This window comes from Haemaphysalis longicornis, unplaced genomic scaffold (assembly GCF_048455015.1).
Source record: "Haemaphysalis longicornis isolate Haplotype H1 unplaced genomic scaffold, Haemaphysalis longicornis Haplotype H1 scaffold_10, whole genome shotgun sequence".
Classification (NCBI taxonomy): domain Eukaryota; kingdom Metazoa; phylum Arthropoda; class Arachnida; order Ixodida; family Ixodidae; genus Haemaphysalis; species Haemaphysalis longicornis.
Window position 1 is genome coordinate 154535061 of NW_027526204.1, and position 20139 is coordinate 154555199.

General features: G+C 52.3%; 1 protein-coding gene across 9 annotated transcripts in view; it reads left to right on the forward strand.

Annotated features, from left to right (window-relative positions):
- LOC144159693 (phosphatase and actin regulator 1) overlaps positions 1–20139 on the forward strand; it is a 116002-nt gene that overhangs the window by 69244 nt on the left and 26619 nt on the right. For all 9 annotated transcript variants that reach the window (XM_077691339.1, XM_077691340.1, XM_077691346.1 and 6 more), the window contains 2 exons: positions 16319–16522; positions 16934–17032. In XM_077691339.1, coding sequence (XP_077547465.1) covers positions 16319–16522; positions 16934–17032 — 303 coding nt within the window. The remainder of the gene's footprint in view (positions 1–16318; positions 16523–16933; positions 17033–20139) is intronic.

The window sequence follows — 20139 nt, forward strand, 5'->3', positions numbered from 1 at the left end:
GTGACTGTGCACAGCAAGTGATCTGAGCGAGCCAGGCACGCGTGCGCCCATTCTGACGTGGTGCCGCTGCTGTACACAGTTTATTCATCGTACGTCGACAGTGCCACGTTAAAGGGACACTGAAGTGATTTGTAAACGTTGCAGGATTACTAGCGCAAATTGTAGTCCGGAGCCATGTTTCGACCACTCTGAGCGCGTTTACGCGAATTTATTTAGTAGAAAAATCAATTCGAAAGTGCTGTCCTCCTCTCTGCATCCTCGCCCATTTTCTGTTGTGTTTTCGTGTGACGCCAGGAGGAGATGGCTTGACTGCGCTGCTGCACGGCTCGTCCGCCGGCCGCCGACGGGTCGTCGCAATTCGTTCTCTCAGTAGAAACGGAGCCACGACACGCTTGTGAATGGAAGAATTAGCCTTTCTTTACTTTGTTAGCTTGTACACTGTATCTACCTCCAAGTCCAGGTCGCTCCACACGGCGCTGCACAAGCGCACATGCGACGCGCTTCGCTGACTGGTACGCTAGTAGGAAAATCTAAGGCCACTTAAAGGCGGGAGAAGAGTCATCGAAGTCAATTTAGGTTCTGAGGAAATAAAAATCAACTGGAACTTTTACGTACAGCGTAAAACTAGGGAGCAGGAAGCACTTTTTTGCGCTGGGTGGACAAGCACAGCGGTCAGCAGCACGACCACACATCTGCGAACGCTTTTCCGTCTAAGAAATGCAATTGCTAGACATGAGATATTGTGGAATTTTGGGGGACGCTTACTGCACGAGCGGTATAAACAGTCACCTAAGCTGCTTGAAATGCTAAAGCTAAATAAGTGTAAACTGGTTATACGTTATATACCTTATATTTCCAATGCCGGCAGCGCTGTCCCGTGGCCGAGTGGTCTGAGGCGCTAGGTATGTTATTTTGAATGTCACAAGTTCGAATACACGAGCGTAGTCTTTTTTTTTTTTAAGTTTATTTTTACGTTTTCGGTCGATGTTTTCTGAGGTCACCATTTTTGGGCCTTAACGTTCACTCACCACGAACGAGTTCGCAGAGCGTGCGCTGACCGACACTGACGCGCTAGCGAGTTCTCGTTGGCGTGCTGAATTGCCACAAGCACCGACTGCTTGTCCCCAGTGGGCACAGACCAGAATCAGCAGACCCGTGGCCTGGTGCGAACACTCTTTTTAAGATACAGGCATGAGTGAGGCAAGCTCCAAATATGGGGGAAAAGCGCATGGAATTTGATCGTCTGCGGTGACGCGGAGGGCGTTCATCTACTGCGTAGGCCTCGGCTAGGGATTGCTATGATTACAAGCCGTGCTGGGAGAATTATCTTGGGCATTTTACAGCCAACAACATGGCAGAAGCGCGGTACGACGATTACTGAGATATCGAGAATGCCCATCAGATTACGTGAAGTGTCAAGCATGTTGTCTTACAGAACCGAAACTTGTTTGAATGCTAATCGTGGGCATCGTCCAATGACGGTGCACCTCCTCCCGTCGTCACAGCGTTTAGTTGGTGCGGCCGCCGCAGACCGCGCATGGTAGTTCTTCTTTCCCGCTGTATAAAATAATTACCGACTTGTCAACCGGATAAACGATGAAAAGTGTGCTCATTTGAGCCAGTCTACGCAGTGCAAGCAAAAGCGGGAACTGGACTACTCGCCGCGGCGGCTCAGTGGCTAAGGCGTTGCGCTGCTGAGCACGATGTCGCGGGTTCGATTCCCGGCCGCAGCGGCCGCTTTTCTGATGGAGGCAAAAAGCAAAAAACGCCCGTGTGTACGAGATTTCGGCGCATGTTAAATATCCTCTGCGTGTGGTCAAAATTAATCCGTAGCCCTCCACTACGGCGCGCCTCACCGCCCGCGTTGCGTCGGTGCGTTAAACCCTACAATCGATCGATCGAAGCGGAACTCGACTAGTTCACCTCGGTGTCCCTTCAGGGCGCCTCTTCTCTCCCCCTGCCCTCCCTTCAGCGTGAACGCGGCGGAGGTTTGCTCACGTCAGTTCACTTTTCCCGCTGGTGATCGTTGCTGTTGGTTTCCCCTTTGATGACGTGTCCTCTTACCAAAAGGGACCCGTATACCCATGTTTTGTACTCTTTGTTTAATACTAGCGCTGCTTAGGGCAGGCAACTATCCGAAGCAATATTCCCCTCTCTGCTTTTCGTCCACCAGCATTCTAACCGTCTTTTCGTCGTCTCGACATCCTTGAAGTTAACTTCCTCTGTGCTACCCTTAAATCCTAGGGTTTCTGGAAGCCGAATATTTCGCTCATGTACATTTGGATGTATACCCTCGCATTCTAACACTATGTGCCGCATAGTTTCTGTTCCTTTTCCGCAGACCACGCATACCCCATCATTTTGTTAATATTTCCCCACAAAGCTGTTAGTTCGCAAGCAACCTGCTCTAGCCTCAAAAAGCAAAGCACTGCTCTGGGAATTATCGTAGAAATTTTCCTTTCTGACGTCCAGTTTCTCAGCCCTGTACGATGTTTTCGCTAACGACGTTTTCGCTTCCATTTTTTCTCTCCTGTTGTTCGTTTCTATCTGCCTTGCCTCGTTTTTGGTTACCTTGGCTGTTTTAGATTCTCCACTCTTCTTTCGGTATTTCATCGTTAGCCTTCTAGTCTTCCTTAACCACTGCGCGTCCACGCTTTTCAAGTATACGTACCTAAAAACCTTAGCTGCCCACCTACGTTGATCCATTGCTCTCAACCTCCTTCCACTGCTTGCACGCCACCTGTTGGATGCCGCCGCGAGGTGTAGGCTTTCTATATTTCTGGGTCAAAGCATTGGCTTTTAATTTTTTATTTGTGTCGCAAAGTCAAGCACGCATCTATTTCCGATTAAGGGAACACTGCCTAGTCCAGTTGATGTTTTGTTTCAAATATGCTTGGTGTGTTGTTCTTCCTGAACAATGGGGACAAGTGTGAAATATTTTTCCGCATTGCTGGTTTGGATATAACTTTCGGTTCAAGAATTGTTTTGGCCGCGTGGTAGAATCGAGGGGGCGCACAGATAATGTGCACAAACCAAAATTTTCGCGTTTGAGTAGCCAGAGAAACAGTATCGTGTTTAAAAGCGTTTATCGTGATGGCGCCGCAGGCTGCTGGGTGTGCCGACCGCGCTGGCGGCATGCCTGGCGAGGAAGGAGCCGGCATTTTCGGTTATGCGAGCAGCGCTTCGTCCGTGACGCCGCCGCCGCCGCCCATGGAGGAACGGGGTTAGCCCATTACAGCTTCGTTGCTGCTCCAGAATGTGTGTCCCCGCCGTCCGGCTTCGCGCCTCGATGCCTCGCGCGACCCGTCTACGAGAATCTCGGGCCTCCGTCAAATTCGCCGCCGCTGCTCTCGGTTTCTTTATTTTGGCTCCCTGGATTGGAGTTTTTCCTCGCCGGGACCTCTTTTGCAAATTCCATTTATGTCGACTCGGTGGAGCTGCTATTGCCACGCAGCTGGAGTGGGCTTTGGCGCAACTTTGCCGTCTTCGTTCCGCGGCCCTCGGTCGGCGAGCGCTGGACTCCCCCTTGGTGTTTTTTCTTTCTGAACCGCGTGCATGAAGGGGGCAACGGTGGCTCTGAGGACGGAAGAGGGGTCTCGGAAGCGCGCTCCACGTGCACCGGGATGAAGGGCGTCCGAGCAGAGTACTGCTTTTTCACGTACAGCGGGAAGCTCACAGTTGCGCTGCGAATTTCGCCACGCCCTCCCCAGCGCTTGTCTTTGTATCCTTCGCTTCTCGTCACGAAGCGAATGCCCGTGAACGGCGGGATTTGTTTTAAAAATCGCACTGTTCATCTGTCTGTCCGTCTCTCGATTCAGCCGCCCTGCCGTAAGCTAAAAGGAATTCTTGAACGAGAAGTATATACGCGCAGAACCTTTCCAAACTGCTGAAATTGACACCATACTTGGTACTTGTCAACATTGTTCAGCAAAAAGGAATTGCCACGAGCCAGCTTCTCCCGTCATTTTCTTCTGTGTCTTGTGGTTACCGCTGGTTTTTATTCCATTCAAACAAATAGCCCAGTCCAACGCCTTGTTATTTCAAAAAGGAATCACTTGTCATATTTGAGGCAAAACACCGATACAGGACTGTCACCGGGAGTACTCTGTAAAATGAATTTTGGGGGTAATTTTCGCGATAGAAGACAAGAAACGCGTTGAAAGGGGTGTTTTGACCCCAAAATACAAGGGCTCGCGCCTCGAACCTGGGCCTTGTAGCTGCATTGCAAGTCCAAAAGTGACGGGAGATTCCAATAGATGAATCACGAGCAGTGTAACGCGAAAAAAATTGAATTGCCACGAGCAAATATCCACTGCATTTATCGTGGGAGTGAGAGGTAGGGGAGAGGCAGTGACGTGTCAGGGCAAAAGACATTTGCAGCGAGGTGAGCGGATCGGCGGCCAGTAATTTTGAGGCTCTTGGAAGGAGCAATGATGACATCGTCCGCCCTGATTGCTGAACTACTGACACATATATCTAATCTTTTCCGTGCCAAAGCTCGTTTTGCTGATTTTTGGTGAAATGCAACGGGCACCGGCATAAATCACCTGTTGCAAACGGCATTTCAACGGAGGGTGCATCCTTCCCACTGCTATGCCAAGTCGCGAGGAAAGCATTTAGCCGAGCCAGTTTGGAGGGTTTTCTGGTGGCTCAGTGGCTAAGGGGTTGGGCTGCTGAGGCCAAGGACATTGCGGGTTCAATCACGGCCGTGATGGCTGCCTTTCTGGCGGATGCGAAAAGCGAAAACGCTCGTGTGCCGAGATTTCGACGCACGTTAAAAATCCTCAGGCGGCCAAAATTACATTGGGAACCCTCAACTACGGCGCGCCTTCCCGGCCGCGGCGGCCGCTTTTCTGATGGAGGCGAAAAGCAAAAACGCCCGTGTGTACGAGATTTCGGCGCACGTTAAAGATCCCCAGGTGGTCAAAATTAATCCGGAGCCCTCCACTACGGCGCGCCTCATCGCCCAGGCGTAGCTTCGGCGCGTTAAATTCCCGTAAATTTAATTTGATCCTCTTCAGTCTTCCCAGTCGTACACCCAAGAGCAGAAGTTTACGAACCACGAAAGCAGCAATTTTGAGCTATTTCTCTGCAGCACGGCAGGCCGGAGTACTACATGGTGGTGGTGGTGGTTGTTGTGGGATCAGGCGGCGTTAGCCTGGCTGGATATGCCGGCAGTTGCTCCGCCCAAGCTCCTCCTAATTAGCCAAATGTAGTGTCCTTTTACCACAAGTTTGCCAGCTCCGTCTCCTCAAGGAAGCTCAGGAGAAGGCGTGACACGTCTCTTCGCAGCATACAATGTCCCCTTGGAAAGACTATGTGGTCCAGAGTGCTGTGTGGGGCTGCCAGCTTTCGAATCGCTGAGAGCATTGCAGTCCGCTCGACATCATGCCCTGGGCAACACATTACGTAGTGGTGTACATCTCCTATCACTGCAAATGACGAACGCAGAGGCGATCGCGCGAGGCCCACCTTGAATAGCCATGCTGTGGTCTTCGCTGAGCCCGTTCGGATGCGGTACAGCAATGTTGCCTCCGATCTTGTAAGCCCCTTTGTGACGCAAGGCTGGTGATAGGGATTTTCCAAAGACTTGAAATGTTCGGCCACTGTTCGCCTGAAGTCGTTCCAGTGATTGGGGGAAACTCTAACTGTCGGTGCAAATTGCAGCGCACTCCGTGCAATCTGATCAGTGGTCTCATTGTCCTCGACGCCAACATGGGGTGAAATCCATTGAAACCGCACATTGAAACTCTTGCTGCTAAGTTCTTGCACAAGCCGTAATGAACGCTGGCAGTCCTTTTTCGTGGGGATCCCACGCTGCAAAAGTTGTAGTGCTGCTTTTGAGTCAGTCAGAATTACAACTTCCTGCGGCTCATACGACTTAAGTTTTGTCAAAGCAGCCGCGATGGCAATGCACTCGGATTCGGTGGAGGACGTGCGGTGGTTTTCATTAGTTCAGTACTCATCTCGCATGCATTCGACAGTTTGTCGGACTGTTATTGGAAGAGAAATCACCTTAAATTGAAAGTAGGACATGTCTGCGCAAAATAAATGTACTGGCAGTTTCGGATAGACCACGTGTCGAAAAAGACTCAAGTTCAGCTTCAAGAAACGTTAGAGGCCAATTTTCTGCGGTAGACCTTCTTTGGTCTTCTCGTGACGAGAAAACGCTGGCTTTCATCGAGTTCCTTGAGAACATTTAGTTGGCACGTGGACGGACCTCACCGGTGCAACGAAGGAAATTCCATCGCGGTTACAGAACAGTGCAGAATTCTACCCTATCCTTCTCTTGCACAAGTGATGTGGCCAGAAGAAAAAAAATCTGCTAAAATCTGTCAGGGCAAATGCAAGTCTTCCTCTGCACGAGTTGCGAAAAGACTCGTTTCCGCACGCGTTATTTTCCCTCTTCACAAGCGGCCCTGTCGCCTTCACGCCCTCGTGACCGCTTTCCGGGGAGGGGAAACGCGTCGCCCTACGCCGCATATGTGTTTGGCCCGATGTGGTATGTCTGCGAGATGTGTGGCCGCCGTGGACGTAATCCCGTCCGCTCCCTGTATGATCGGCGCCTGTGCGAGCTCAATCGAGTTAGGGCCCGTGGCCGTGCTCCTCTGCCACGCCGTCTTTCTCTTCCGATCTGGGGCTCGTATTGATCGAGCGTGCGTGCGTCACAGCGGCGTCTTCTTACTCGGCCCGTGCGTGCGTGACGCCTGCAGATGACGCATCGGCCGCCCCGGATGAACCGGGCTTCCAGAAAGGCGTCTCGTCTTCCTTTACGACACCCCCCCGATCGTTCTCCGGCTGAGGTTTTGATCGTGCGCTGATTGCTCCCGTCGCACGCAGCGGTCAGCGTTGGCGGTCCCCGAGTGGTTACTGCCGAAACGCGTAGCACAGTGCCACGCTGTAAAGTCTGGGTCACTATGCTGCACGGAGTGATATTCGGCGAGACCAATGTTTCATCGCTTGTCTGTGCCTTTCGCTTTTCGTCTGTCCTCGCACTGACGGAGGATTCTACAAGGCAGTACGCAAAGAGCTGTATCGCGCTTTCAAACCCTCTGTCAGGTTTCGCTGTGCTGGCAAATGGAAAGCCAGATCTCGGTATGCGCAACCTTAGGCAACTCGCTATCGCGCTGAGCACGAGGTCGCGGGTTCGATTCCCGTCCGTTTTTCCGATGGAGGCGAAAAGCGAAAACGCCCGTGTGTACGAGATTTCGGCGCACGTTAAAGATCCCCAGGTGGTCAAAATTAATCCGGAACCCTCCACTACGGCGCGCCTCATCGCCTGCGTTGCGTCGGCGCGTTAAACCCCACAATCAATCAATCAACTCGCTATCGCGCGCAGTGACGTTGGAGACACCTTATTATAGCGTGAGCTGTAGATGGCCCATGTTTGCGAAAGCGATCAAGACGCGACAGGCGAGACTTATAGCCACCATATAAGCTAGTGGCTCTAGCGAGACTGTTGGAACGCAAAGCGAGGTTGGCAAAGTGTGCGACTGTCGTGCGATAAACGCCCATGCGTTGGACGGACTTGTTTCTTTGCTCATGATAATGTAGTCCTGGACCGCGCTTCGTTGAGTAGTATACGAGCGTAACGACACCAGAGTGCGCAGTCGTGCAGATGTCGTAGGTGAGTGTTGATGGGGCGCCATCTTTTAGCACTTGTTAATAATACTAGTATCATTAAAACACAGGAGGCAGTGACCGATGAGCTTTCGCTTTTCGACAACCGGTTCCGATTGGACATAGGGCGCCACTCCGTGGAAAACTTTGCCGGCCGCACTTCGTCGCTCTTTCACAGCGCTGGCCTGCCAGGTTGTGTATCTCATTTCATCGGTGCGCCTTGGAAAACATCCTGATCGATGCATGCCGTGAGGACCGCTAGCTACGCAGCAGCAATTGGACAATGGTGTCGGCTTAGCGGCCCGGACGTGTTTTCTAGCGACTGAAGTTCGATACAGTGAGATGCTGTTCGACGTTTGACGACCGCAGTGTAAACACAAGCGCAGCCAACGGAGGATGAGATTGCGGCGATAGCGGAGAGCGAGAGAGCCTTCAGACGGACGGATATGTGACGTCAACAGCGCGTGTCCGGATTTTCCGGCTTGGAGGCGCATCCACACGTGCGGAGCTAAGAGCGGCAATAGCTCATGTACGGTATCACTGCGCCTAAGCGACGGACCCAGGTGTCCAAGGGCGCGCGCGTTTTGAAAAGAGATGGCTATGAAGGCGTGATATCGTCTGCCTTTCCGCACTTAGTTCGCTTGTCGTCGCTGCAGTAGTTTACAAGCATATTAAGTCCAAAAAATAACGGAAATGGCTCGTGCCATGTTCAAAACATTCCCAGTAACGTACTATTTGCGCCGCGCCGAGTAACATCCGGCTGTGATGATGAGGCACAGTTGCAACTTCCGTTGTCGTTCTTAACTTGTACTCGACTATAGCAGACGACAGCGTGGAGGAAGCGGGGGTATTCTCAGCGAGGCACCCTGCGGAACCGGCCCGGTTTCTTTTTCCTTGCTCTCGTGGTTTCTTCCTGTCTTCCGGTGCCCGTTTCAAGTGTAACACTTTCGTATGAAGTATTGAAGTCGGTATTTCACGGGCGAGAAAGCCAAGAACACGGAGCCCGTTTCGACGAGGGGTGCAAGTGCTGCGCCCATCTGCTTTTCCGGCGCCGTCTTGCTCCAAAATGCATTGGTTGGCCGAAACTGCTCCCGAGCGCCGCCTCCATGTGCCCCCAATGTGAGGCAATCCCTTGCCAGTCGTTCTGCACAGGCGCATTCGTCCTCTCCTCTAGTTGCGGGTAATACGCGAGTTTCACCCCACAGCGCGCTGCGTCCCGGCGTCGTCGCCAGCCGTCTTGCAATCATCGCGCTTATTGCCAAAAGCAAAATAGCATTGCGGTTCAGTCGAACACGCGCCTCATTCTAGAAATCTTACCGCGAATGCGCTTGCCCCTGCAAAGTTCAGATGCCGCCGCGCCGTCCAGAAAAATTAGCAGTGGCTTAGCTCGGCTATGCCGGGATATACGTAGCGTGAGCTAAGGTTCAGCGATCCAGTCCAGTCACTGCTCCTCGCGCATGCGCAGCACGGCTCACCAGAAGCCACGCGAAACGGCTATCAAGCGGCTCCGGCGCCACGTCAGGCTTATGGCGAATTCCATTGGGAGAACAGGAGCAAGTGGAGCGAGCAGCCAGAGCAGCACACGGGAGTAACGGGGACGTGTGCTTTCGTTCCGCGAATGAAACATTCTCGCTGCTCCGGGAGCAGTGAAAAGAGGGGGAGGGCGTGATGTCAAGGGTCATGTGACCAAACTTTTCCCGCTCTCGCTTCCCGGAGCATTTCGCGCGCTCGTGTTGTCCGCACGCTGTTCCTCGCCAGTTTTGCCAGATGCGTGCCGGTGGTTTTGTGTCTGCCTTCCGCATGGTGACGAATGAAGAAGCCGAGCGGATGTTCATGTCCATGATAGGGTCATCATCGTATCTCCCAAAAATTAGCTGCGAACGATAACAGCATCCGCCGTCTTTTCCAGATACGACTCTACCTTCGGTCGCTGCTCCGGCGGGGTGAACAGGTGCTAAACCAATCATAGTGCGCGCAGTACCAACAACAGCAGTACGAAGCGGTACTTCTACGTTTACATGTGCTTTCGTAACTTACACTTACCACCATCCTTACGGCTTTAAAAAGAATGTGCCCTAAATTTAAGCGCAAATAGCTCGTTCGGCAAGCTTGTAAGCTCTGCCTAACTCGCATTTGCTTCTTCTGGCCTCCGCCAATCAGAGAACTGGCTCGAATGACATCATAGGTTCTGTTGCGGGAAATGAGCTAGTGGGTCGCATGGCCATTCCCTTTTTTCCTAATTATGTAGCTTATATGAGCGAAGTTTACGTTAAAAAGGGGTGTCAGTATGATTCTAACGAGGCAATCTTTTGAATGAACCAAACTTGTGTTTTCTCTTCATGGCTCCTTTAACCTCGACCAGTGTAGCTTACGCTACAATAAACTTTATGAACAGATGGATGGCGACTAGGCCTAAGTTGGGGGCGGACTGGGAGGGGGATGTTAAACAAAATGGACGACGGTTATAGGTTTCATGCCCTCACTGATGACACGTTCGTTGTGCTGGCGTGAGGTTTAAACGTGTACAGTCTTTTTCAAAATTCTGTTGACCACGACGGCCGTGGCCGGAGCAGGCGCGCGGCCGAGCAGGGGCGCTGCGCTTACCGCTGTCGGCTGGTTGCGCGACTAAATTGAGTGAGGGGGACTTTCGCGCGCTTCCTTTCGAGGTACGGCTGTCGCGAAAAGTGCAGCGGGGCAGGCTTCTCAGAGTAGGCGCACTTTGCTTCAGCGCAGGCACTTCTTTGCCCAGCACTTGTCGCGCCGGACACACTACAAAAGCATGAGCAAAAGTTCCCCTCGCTCTCTTGCCGTGCAACCAGCCGACGGCCGCGCGCCCTGTACGTCCACCGCCCCATTGCGAACTTTCCGTCGTCCTTCGTGGTCGAGCGGATTGGTTTGGTGTGTAACATAGACAGTAAGATGCCTACTACGCAGGTTGGAAAGAAACAGCTCCATGTTGCCCACTAGAATCAATTTCAGGTCCTTCAAGGTTTCATTGGCTAAATGCTGATTTCTCGATCGCAAATTACAAACAAACGTGTTTTGTTTGCACTGTGTCCAGCTTCGCAGGTCATCCGTCTTCACAGAGTGGAAGGGCACTATTTTTTTTCTCTCGCTAGCATTGCATGGTCAAGAGTTGGGGGTAATACGCTAAAGTATTTTTTTATCTTGCTGTGTTTTGTGAACATGAACGTGTCCTTTTTTTTTAATTTTCTGATGTTTTTTTTTTTCCAGGTATGGTATGCAATACATCGTTTACCTGTAGTTTTGGTTTGTCTAGGGTCTTGCTGAGTGTAGAATGAAGGCAAACTTATTATTAGGTGGAAAAAGAAAATATTTCACTTATCTCTAGTCTTTTTTTTTTTTTCGTTCTTTCTCATGTCACTGGCGTTGCAATAACACGAGCGTTTATTTTTTATTCGCCTCAAGTCGAGTTAGGTGTCGTTATCCAAAGCGTTTGGCTATTTTTACGTTTGTTTTATAGTGATGCTCGCGTCAGCTGATTTAGGGGGCATGTTTCTAATTTTCCGAAAGTGTTGTCGCTTCAATGTAAAACGCCGACTAGGAGCCATATGAGTTTTTGTTTGTGTATGTGCGTGTTTACCAGAAATTTGAAAAATGCAAGTAAATTATGTTTGACCCTGAAAATCTGCTCCCGTGCAGACTTAAACTGCTCCGAAATTCGCAATTTGTTGCTCGGAAGCTGTTCCAAAACTACCCTTGTACTCCTTCAAAGCTGCTCCACCACTGTTCCACCCCTGCGCAATCTGTGGCGGGATTGATGTAGACTTGAGGCCGCGAGCGGCGCACCATACAGGGCACAGTTCCTGGGTTCATAGTGAGGATGTCTAGGGTCTCCCTTATTCGCCTGTCCAGAGCAGTTTTGAATCCTCCAACTTCCCAGGTAGAACTGACTCGCGGGGAACGAGGCGGCCCATGTCGCGGCTCGAGGATTCACAATCCGAGCGGGAGCCAGCCTAGTTCCTTACCACGGGGCCCGATCAGCCAGTGACCGCCTGATTACGTATCATGACGTACTCACCCGGCGCATCCCCATCTCAGCCATGAGCAAGCGCGCACCTGGCGACTTCTGCAGGTTCGTTCCTTCCCTGCAGGGCGGTGCTCCATCGCATCCACCCTTCCCTCACCTCATTGCTCCGCATGTGGCGAGCGCGCCACACTGTCCGTCCAATCCCTTCCCTTCAGTCACCCGTGACGAGCAATGGGTGGGTGCGCTGGGTAGCTCCGACACGGGCGTTCAGATCGCCTTGGTGGCACGAGCCATCACGTTTCCCCTAAACCCAGTGGCTCCTCTCTCTCTCTCTCTCTCTCTCTCTCTCTCTCTCTCTCTCTCAGCAGTCCCCAGGCAGTGATAAACTGCTGTCGTGACTCGCAATAGAAATTAAATGGGCAAATAATTATGGAACTGCTTCTGAGCAGTCCGTAATGTCAAGTAAGCGACATCTAAACGCTTGTTTCTCAGGTAGGGTGGGGCGGTTTCGAAGTGCGTTTGGAGCAGTCGCATTTCTTCGTCGAGAAGTTTCGGCTTGCTACCGCAGCGGATATTTGATGGCTGCTTTCCCCAGCGGCACAGATGGATTCATAGCACAGTTTATCACCTCGCTTCCTGCATGTGCAACTTTGTTTTCGCCAAGAGCTTGTTTTTCGAGTGCGGTAACTATAGTTCATATCACAAGCTAGCTGCAGCACTGTGGAGGCTACATTGTTGTCCCCCTCAGGGCGCGTAACTCACCGCGAAGGAAGCGACAAAAGGCGCCGGGGCCTTGCGGTGGAACTTGCCGAGAGGGGAGAAGGGAGTGTCCTTTCAGGACCCCCTTCACGGCGAATTAGGCGCCCTCAGTGGGCCCACTATTGATAACAATGTAGCCTCCACTGCGCTGCAGCTAGCTTGTGATATGAACTATAGCTGCAGCTGGGGGCGGGTTCTGTGAAACAGTGGTGTCGTGTACGCTTTGCTCGTTTCGGGAGTCCTGTGAGAGTGGCAGTCCAAAGAAAAGTTTCGCTCCGCGTGAGGGGCAAAGCGGCGGTTCGCTCGCCCCCGCATTCCTCGCGCACCACGTGGGGTTTTCTCTCGACCGCCTACATTTGGAGGCGTCATGCCGCTCGTGACTTTCCAAGAACGATGCCCCGTGACGTCATCAACCTCTGGCGCGCGGCCGGCACGCCGCGCGCTTGTTTGCTGCCGCCGATGCCTCTGCGTAGCGCGATCGCCTGCAGCTGCTCCCTGTCACAACAAACATTGGGGGAGCCGGCGCTTTCAAGCCGATGGTAGCTTGCGTTCGTGGCGTACCGGCCGGTCCTTGCCGTTTTGGCGAGTTTTCAAGAGAACCAAACGCGAGAGTCCGATGCAACACATTCTTGTTTGCCATTCTAAAGGGCAGTGATTTGCCTCGTCACCTTTCCCCCCGGGGTGCGCCCGTTCTACGTATCCTCACTTTACCAGAAGTGCACACCCTGCCTGAAATACCCCGAGAGGCCCCTAGCATCCCCAGTACATTGCACAAAGTGTGAAGGAAATTAGTACTTCACTTCAAAGGGGCCCTAAATAGGCTTCTGAAGGTCGCCATTTCAATCGCGCAATCGCTAGAGTACCCCTTCACGACAATCTATACCAAATATTACACCTCTGCATAAAGCAGGGGCCGCACAAACACGCAACAAAGATCCTTTCTTTCTTTCTTTTTTTGCTGCCACACTGCCGCGCTCTGACGTGCGACAGACTGCTTGTGACGCACCCTGTGACGCACGAAGCTCTGAACAGTATGGCTGCGCTATTGGTGGGCCCCGTTAAATGCTGTAGCCAATCAGCGTTCCCGGCTCTGGGGGAAACGCGGTTGCGCGCGGCGCTCCTGCACCGGCGGGACCGCACGGCGTATTCGTCCTGCACCGGTGGCACGGACGAATGCAGATCATCGCCATCCGTGAGCTTAGCTGAGTTTGTAGATATAGCGCGTCGTTTACAAGGTATGAATAACGCTGAAAAACACGGAGCGCCTATGTGGGCACAAACGCCCGCTACACGCGCGACCGCGGCAAGCATCTGCCTGCACGGTCGACAAGCAGCCCACTGTGCGGTGCACGCACGATACGGCATACAACGATACAACGCAGCAGCTAAAACTTGTCACCGCCCGCCAGAGCGGGACTATTGCTGAAAATCAGTTTGAAAATACGTGAAAGGGGGTGATAGTGCAGTGAAAGATTGCCCGGGGGATCGTCGTCGTCGCAGCCTCGCAAAGCAGTGGCTGGATAACTGCGGCGAGTTCACCGCGACAGCGCCGCATGCCGAAACGCTAGCGAGCCGCTGTAGTCGTGGGTGGCAATCTTCAATTATTGTCGTTAGCGAGCATGTTGTGTTTGGACGCCCCCTAACTGGCCTTCAAACGCTCGTTTCCGCTATTATAAAACTGACGTGCCGGCGCGGGCGCGGCCGGCGCGAGGAGCCGTTCGATGCGGGCCGGCCACCGACCGACCCCGCTGAGCGGTAGCGGATGTAGTAGGCAGAAATTGGCCGTCGTCTGCTAAAAAAAAGAAAAAGAAAAAAAAAACAGGCGTGACGTACCGCCGAGCGCAGCCAATGGCTGCGCGCATCTCGAACTAACCCTGTTTCTCTAGGTGGTCCTCGCCTGGTTGGTGACGTCACCGCTTCCACAGTGATTTGGAGGCGCGGTGAAAGGGGGAATGCTCCAGGCCTTGTTGCGGGCCCTTTTTAATAAACGATAACTCGGCTAATACTGAACGCTTTTAAACCATTTTTGCGGCAGGACGTTCTTTGAATTGTACTGCAACGATTGCGCACGTAAAATCGCAACCGTTGGAACCCTGTTTAGGGCCCCTTTGAGGTCATTCATAGACAGTGTTGCATAGTTACGACGGTTAATCTGGTGAAATGCCACGGACATTTTACAGCGCTCCGACAGAACTATGTATGGGTGTGGACAAAATTAGCAACGGAGTTGGATGGCAGTAGTGGTGCTTGTTGGGCCACATAAAGTGAATGGAAGGCTGGGCACGTTCCTGCTTTTCTGTATGTAGTGCGATGGCAACTGGAGTAGCTGCCTGTTTTCTGACTTCTGTTGTCTTAAATGTTGTTCCAACATTCTTCTTTATTGAAAGAGCTTCGAGTAGGTGGATATTAAAACCTGTTACTCTTCAAATGTAAAAACGAGCGAGAAGCAGTTATACAGTGCGTTGGAGAGTCCCACCATCGTGCATTTTTGATTGCTTTCCTGCACGAACAATGTGGTTACGCTGTTTTTTTTTTTTTTTTTTTTTTTTTTTTTTTTTTTTTTTTTTCCTTCATTGGGTAAGCCCCCTCTGGCTTAATGCAGAAGTGTTCAAGAGTAAGTTGGCAGTTGAAGCTGCGGGTAGATAGAATTTATAAAAACAAACCGTAGTGCTGGGCTAAAAATGCGGAGCGGCTTTTACGCTACCGTTTTCAGGGGCGCGCGCTCTTCGCGTCTGTGGTCGAGTGGGCAAAATTTCAGACTTCAATGCAGGCCGGCCCGGCAGCCTCAAGTTAAAATCGTACATGGGGCAATCTTTTATTTTATCTATTTATTTTGCATTGGGGGTTTTGTTCCATTTCATACGAAAAGTTCAAGATTCTAAAAAGAACTTGGCAAAATAAAGTGAACTTCCACGGGGAAACTGAGTACAAACAGCCAGTAGGTCTGAGTTTTGCTACAGTGGTTGCCACGCAACTGAAGCGGTTGCGCCGCCGGTCACGTGGATAGAAAACTGTTTATGGCAACCAATAGAGGGCACATTATTTTTAAAATATCGAATTTACAGCTTTGCAAAATAATGTACACAAAGTGCGTCTAACTCGGGAATGTTATAACATGACGTCACTGCTAAATTGCACAGCCGACCGACGATATCACAGTCGCCTGCAGGGCGCCTCAAAACGAGCGTTTCAAAGCCATCTCCTGAATTCCAGAAGCAATGAAATGCAAAGATGTTTTAAATTTTCATTCTTAACAGGTTGCTCAAGCGGATAAAATTAAGCAGAGGCAAATGCATTTTCTTTTCGTGGCCCCTGCAACTCTGAAGGAATAAGGTTCTGCGTGGGCAGGCCTGCACTACCTTCCGAATCATAGCACCCAGATTTGTTGCATCAACTTTGAGTGAAACAAGCAGAAATGTGTTGGCCTTCAAGTTGTGTAAGGGAAATCTGTCTGCTGTGTAGGGCTTTGCTGATTTCAGTTTTACCATGAATTTGACAGACTAGAAGCAAGCGAGTCCTAGTGGCCACAGAATTAGATTGGATGAGCCTGTATGCATTGGCAGTCACTCATACGAAGGCACCTAGGGTAAGATCGAGGGACTAGTTTCCAGTTATTTGCCTTTGCTGCTGCAGCCTAGTTGTGAACAGTGTTCACTGCAGTTTCAGAGACGCTGTTGTGCCCGAGCTGGAAGTAAGGATGCAACCATCCTCCTGACACAGAACTGTGCCTTGAAACTGCATTGATCTGTATTACCAGGCACTGTTGTGTGGTCTAAAATGGTCCTTTCCGGAATCGGCTCCAGTACTGGCAACACCTAGGCTGCTTGTCCTACTACAGGTGGTGCAACATTAGCCTTAATTGCCACCCCTGGCAGCTGTTGGTGGCACTCTTTGAGTGGAGAGGGAGTAGTGTGGCTGATGTTTGGGATGGGGCGGCCACTTGTGCAGGTCCCAAGTGCGGGAACAGTAACATGAGGACCGGCTCGCTGGGCTCCAACTCTCGGCTTCCGCACGCCGGAGGGGGTGCCTCGAGCGGGGGAGCCGTGGAGGTGAGCAAGCACGCCAGCCGGCTGGCCACCCTCAGCCGCCTCTTCAAGCCCTGGAAGTGGAAGCGCAAAAAGAAGAGCGACAAGTTCGAGCAGACATCGCGCAGTGAGCACCCCTCTCTTCTTCTTCTGGGCCGCGGGCAGTGTCCTTCTTGGGCGTACACGACCGGTGGCTTCTCAGTGTAAATAATTTGACCCATTTCTTATCTGCCATTGGTGTGGCACTTAACTGGATAAACTGGTGGCTCAGGGGCTAGGGCGTTATGCTGCCGAGTCTAAGCACATGGGCTTAGATCCCAGGGGAGAGGGAAAAAAAAAAAACGCCCGTATGTCCAGATTTGGGCGTATGTTAGAGATCCCCGAGTGGTGGAATTAATCTGGTGCCCCTCTTCTAGGCGCATAAAACCCTGCAAAATGAGGGGGGTAGAGAGGAGGGCGGCTCGGGAGCTGTCCCCTCCTCACGTTGGGGGGGCATAGCATGACCTGTCCCGTGAAGCCCCTGCTTCTGCCCCTGCAGCCCTGGAGCGCAAGATCTCCATGCGATCCACGAAGGAGGAGCTCATCCAGCGAGGTGTCCTGCTCTCTGACCGTGAGCTAGGAAGCCCCACGCAGAAAGGTGAGGGCCGTTTGCGTTCCCCTTTTTCTCTGTCTTCGAGGGGTTCGCTCTGCACAAACTGTGCACCGGACAGCTCCCCAGCCTTTGCGGTGCCAGGCTGCTGCGGTTACACTTTTGCATGTAGCAGCCTTGCTGCTGAGCCGCACACGATCTCGGTTCGTGGGCTGGGAAGCAGCAATTTGCAGATGTTGCTGGCAGTCGGTGGCAGGTTTTCTCTTTCGTAGCAGCTACGGAAAAGGAACGCCCATGAAGGGGCCATTCTGACACTCCGTCTTGGGTTGAGTTTCCTGTCACCCTTGTACTGGGGATCCTTGCAAGGGAAATAAGCCACTTTAGTGGTGCTCTTGGTGGATTGAGTGATTGATGCCACCCACTAACCTACAGCACATGTTGTTGATGCTCGCAAATTTTAGAGGAGTAATGAGCCACAGCAATCAGCTGCACGCTGTTCACGTGGGTGGGCTTTGGCTTTCAGCAGCACTCTGGGGAGGGGAACATTGCTGTGTATCTATCTAGAACCGAGGCCCAAACCAGGGACTTGGCCACATTTCGTCCATTCTGGTACACCCCTGGCGTTCTGCTTGTAGGCTTCGCTGGCTAGTGTATCTGGGTCCTCACATGCTGTGGGTGGGTCGACTGGAGGAATTTTTGTGGCTGGTGCACTGTTTGGCAGCCTGTACAGGTGGAACATAAGCGCCGCCACGTTGGTTTGCAAGGCGCAGCGCTGGCCACAGAGCTGGACACCAAGAGGTTTAATTGCGAGCCTCAAGGGGAGGCTGCATGAATGGAAAATGCGTGACCTTGGGGACTTCCCTCCCTCGTGTTCTCCCTCGCCCTGGCCCATCCACATTGCTTGCGCTGGAGCTGCACTGAAGGTGCACTCCCACGGTTTTTTGCCTCTCCGTGCCCTTTAAAACACTTCTGCTGCTCATTCGTGCTGAACATTCTGTTGTGGCATCTGCGTCTCGCATCTTGGCTTGGAGGGAAGCTTTTTTTCCCACTCTTCAAGCTAGTTTTTGCTGCTCCCTCCCTCCAGGTTGGTTTCACTCACAGGTGATGTCTCTCGGCTCATGGGTTTTTAGGGATAACACAAACACAGAGGTGACACTCGTAGTGGCGTGAAACCTCGAGTGTCATTCAGCGTTTCGTCCTCTCGCCCTTGTTATGCTTCACTAGTAATCATGTGTGTCTGCTACCAACTAGCTCAGCTTTCTGCCTTAATGTGATAAAACAGTGCATGGAAAAGTGAGTCTTGCTGCAGCATGGGCAGCTCTGATTGGTGAGCATCAATCGCAAACTCTTGCGGAAAAGGCCTTTTTGTGTGCGCGTGTGTGTGTGTCCTTCGTTCGTCCTCTTCCCGCACAAGGTTTGGTGTTGAGCGATGAAGTGTCTCCCTGGTTGTGGAGTCTAGCAATTGCAGTTGCAGCCGAGCACTCGATAACGGTGTGGGTGGGAATTCTGCCCCTGCACTGGAGTTTGGTGCTTTTGCCCGTCCTGCTGCTGTCGGTTCCAGGCGTGCCAACCCTCCTAACAAACGAGCTCCCCCTTTCCCGCTCATTTGGGGCTCCCACCTTGAACTGGCGGGTTATTTTTGGGACGGCCACCCCTCCCTTCGCCTCCCCTCCGCTGCGTGGCCCCGTTCTGGCGGTGACGTGGCTGGCGCCTTAGATTCCGGGGAGCACTCGCCTTGGGCGCCGGCGGATTCGCGTGCCTGCCTGTCGGTCGGTGGCTGCTGAGTTTGGTCTCTGTGTGTCGTCTGTCAGGGGGCCACTTTGCGTCTGCTGTGCTTTGCTGCTGGTCCGTCTCTCCCTGGCACCTCCCGTGGTCGGTCCATGTCTCTGCGGTACGCCGCTCGCTGTGTGCGCTTGCCCAGCTTCGCGGCCCACCATGCCAGCCTGCCGACGTGTTTGCCTCGTCCCTGCTGTGCCCAAAGGCTGCACAGGGCTTCCAAGGCTCCTAGGGTAGGAACTCGCACTTGTCCCTGGGTCAGCGGAGCCTGCCGCCCGTTCACACCCGGCAGTGGGGGTCTTTCAGTTTTGCTTTTATTTTCTCCCTTCCATTGAGCCGTGGTAAAAATAGATGCCTCCCCTCCTCCCACACACCTTTAGCTTGGGAGTGTTCGTTTGTGACATGGTTGGCACTAAATTTTGCATGCTTCTTTCCAGTGGGAAAAAATATCTGCGTTGAGACCCTTTCCTGCTCTCTAGCAATGCAACTTTCTTTTTTGTTCCGCCAAATTGCCTAGTCCTTCCTTTGAGCCAGTAGCCTACCCTGCCCATGGCATTTTTAGGCGCCGTGAATGGCTTGTAGTAATTCTTCTTTGGCTGCTCGGTTATGCTGGCACCTGGCAGCAGTGGGCCGTGTTTGGCAGCTCTCCTTGCACAGTGTTGTCGCCGGGCATTTCTGATGTCTCACTGCTAGAGGTGGTATTCTGCCGAGTTTCTCCTGCTTCAGTGTCCCACCATGCTGGGGCCTTTATTAGCCGTTCACGCTGCTTGTCATCTCGGTTTGTAGCCTGGCACTGTGTTTCCACTAAAGAGGCATCGATACATGAGCCAAGGTGCTGTTGTATGCCTGCTCTGAATGCTGCCATTATGTGGTGTACTCCCCACACAGTTTCTGATGCAGTTAATTGTCTTTGCTTACCCCACCACTAAGATTGTCTCCCTTGCATGCTGCAAAGAAAAAGTCGTGCCCCTTCGACTCGAATGAAATTTGCTTCGGTTACATAAGCTACACACTTGTCTTTCGACTGGAGCAGACATGCTTCCACTTTTACAAGCGAACACCCCTCTGTGTTCACATGTTTTTGCGGTAGCTGCGTGAATGTACAGAACCTTGTTACCCACGCAATTACTCGCACTATCTGTTTGAGGGCACCATGCCACTGTGCCCAAGTGTTGCTGCACTCCTCCTCACTTCGGTGCTTGTCCATCTGTGGTCATTGCGCCTTTTCCCCTTCACTGCCTTTCCCCGTGCTGTCGCATTCAGGGAGGCCGCTGTTCTCCTCTCTTGACGCTGTCCACTTTCTCTGTTGTGCTCGCCAGTGGTGCCCGTCCCTTGGGGCCTCCTCCTCCTCCTCCTCCTCCTCTCGTTCTGTGCTGCCC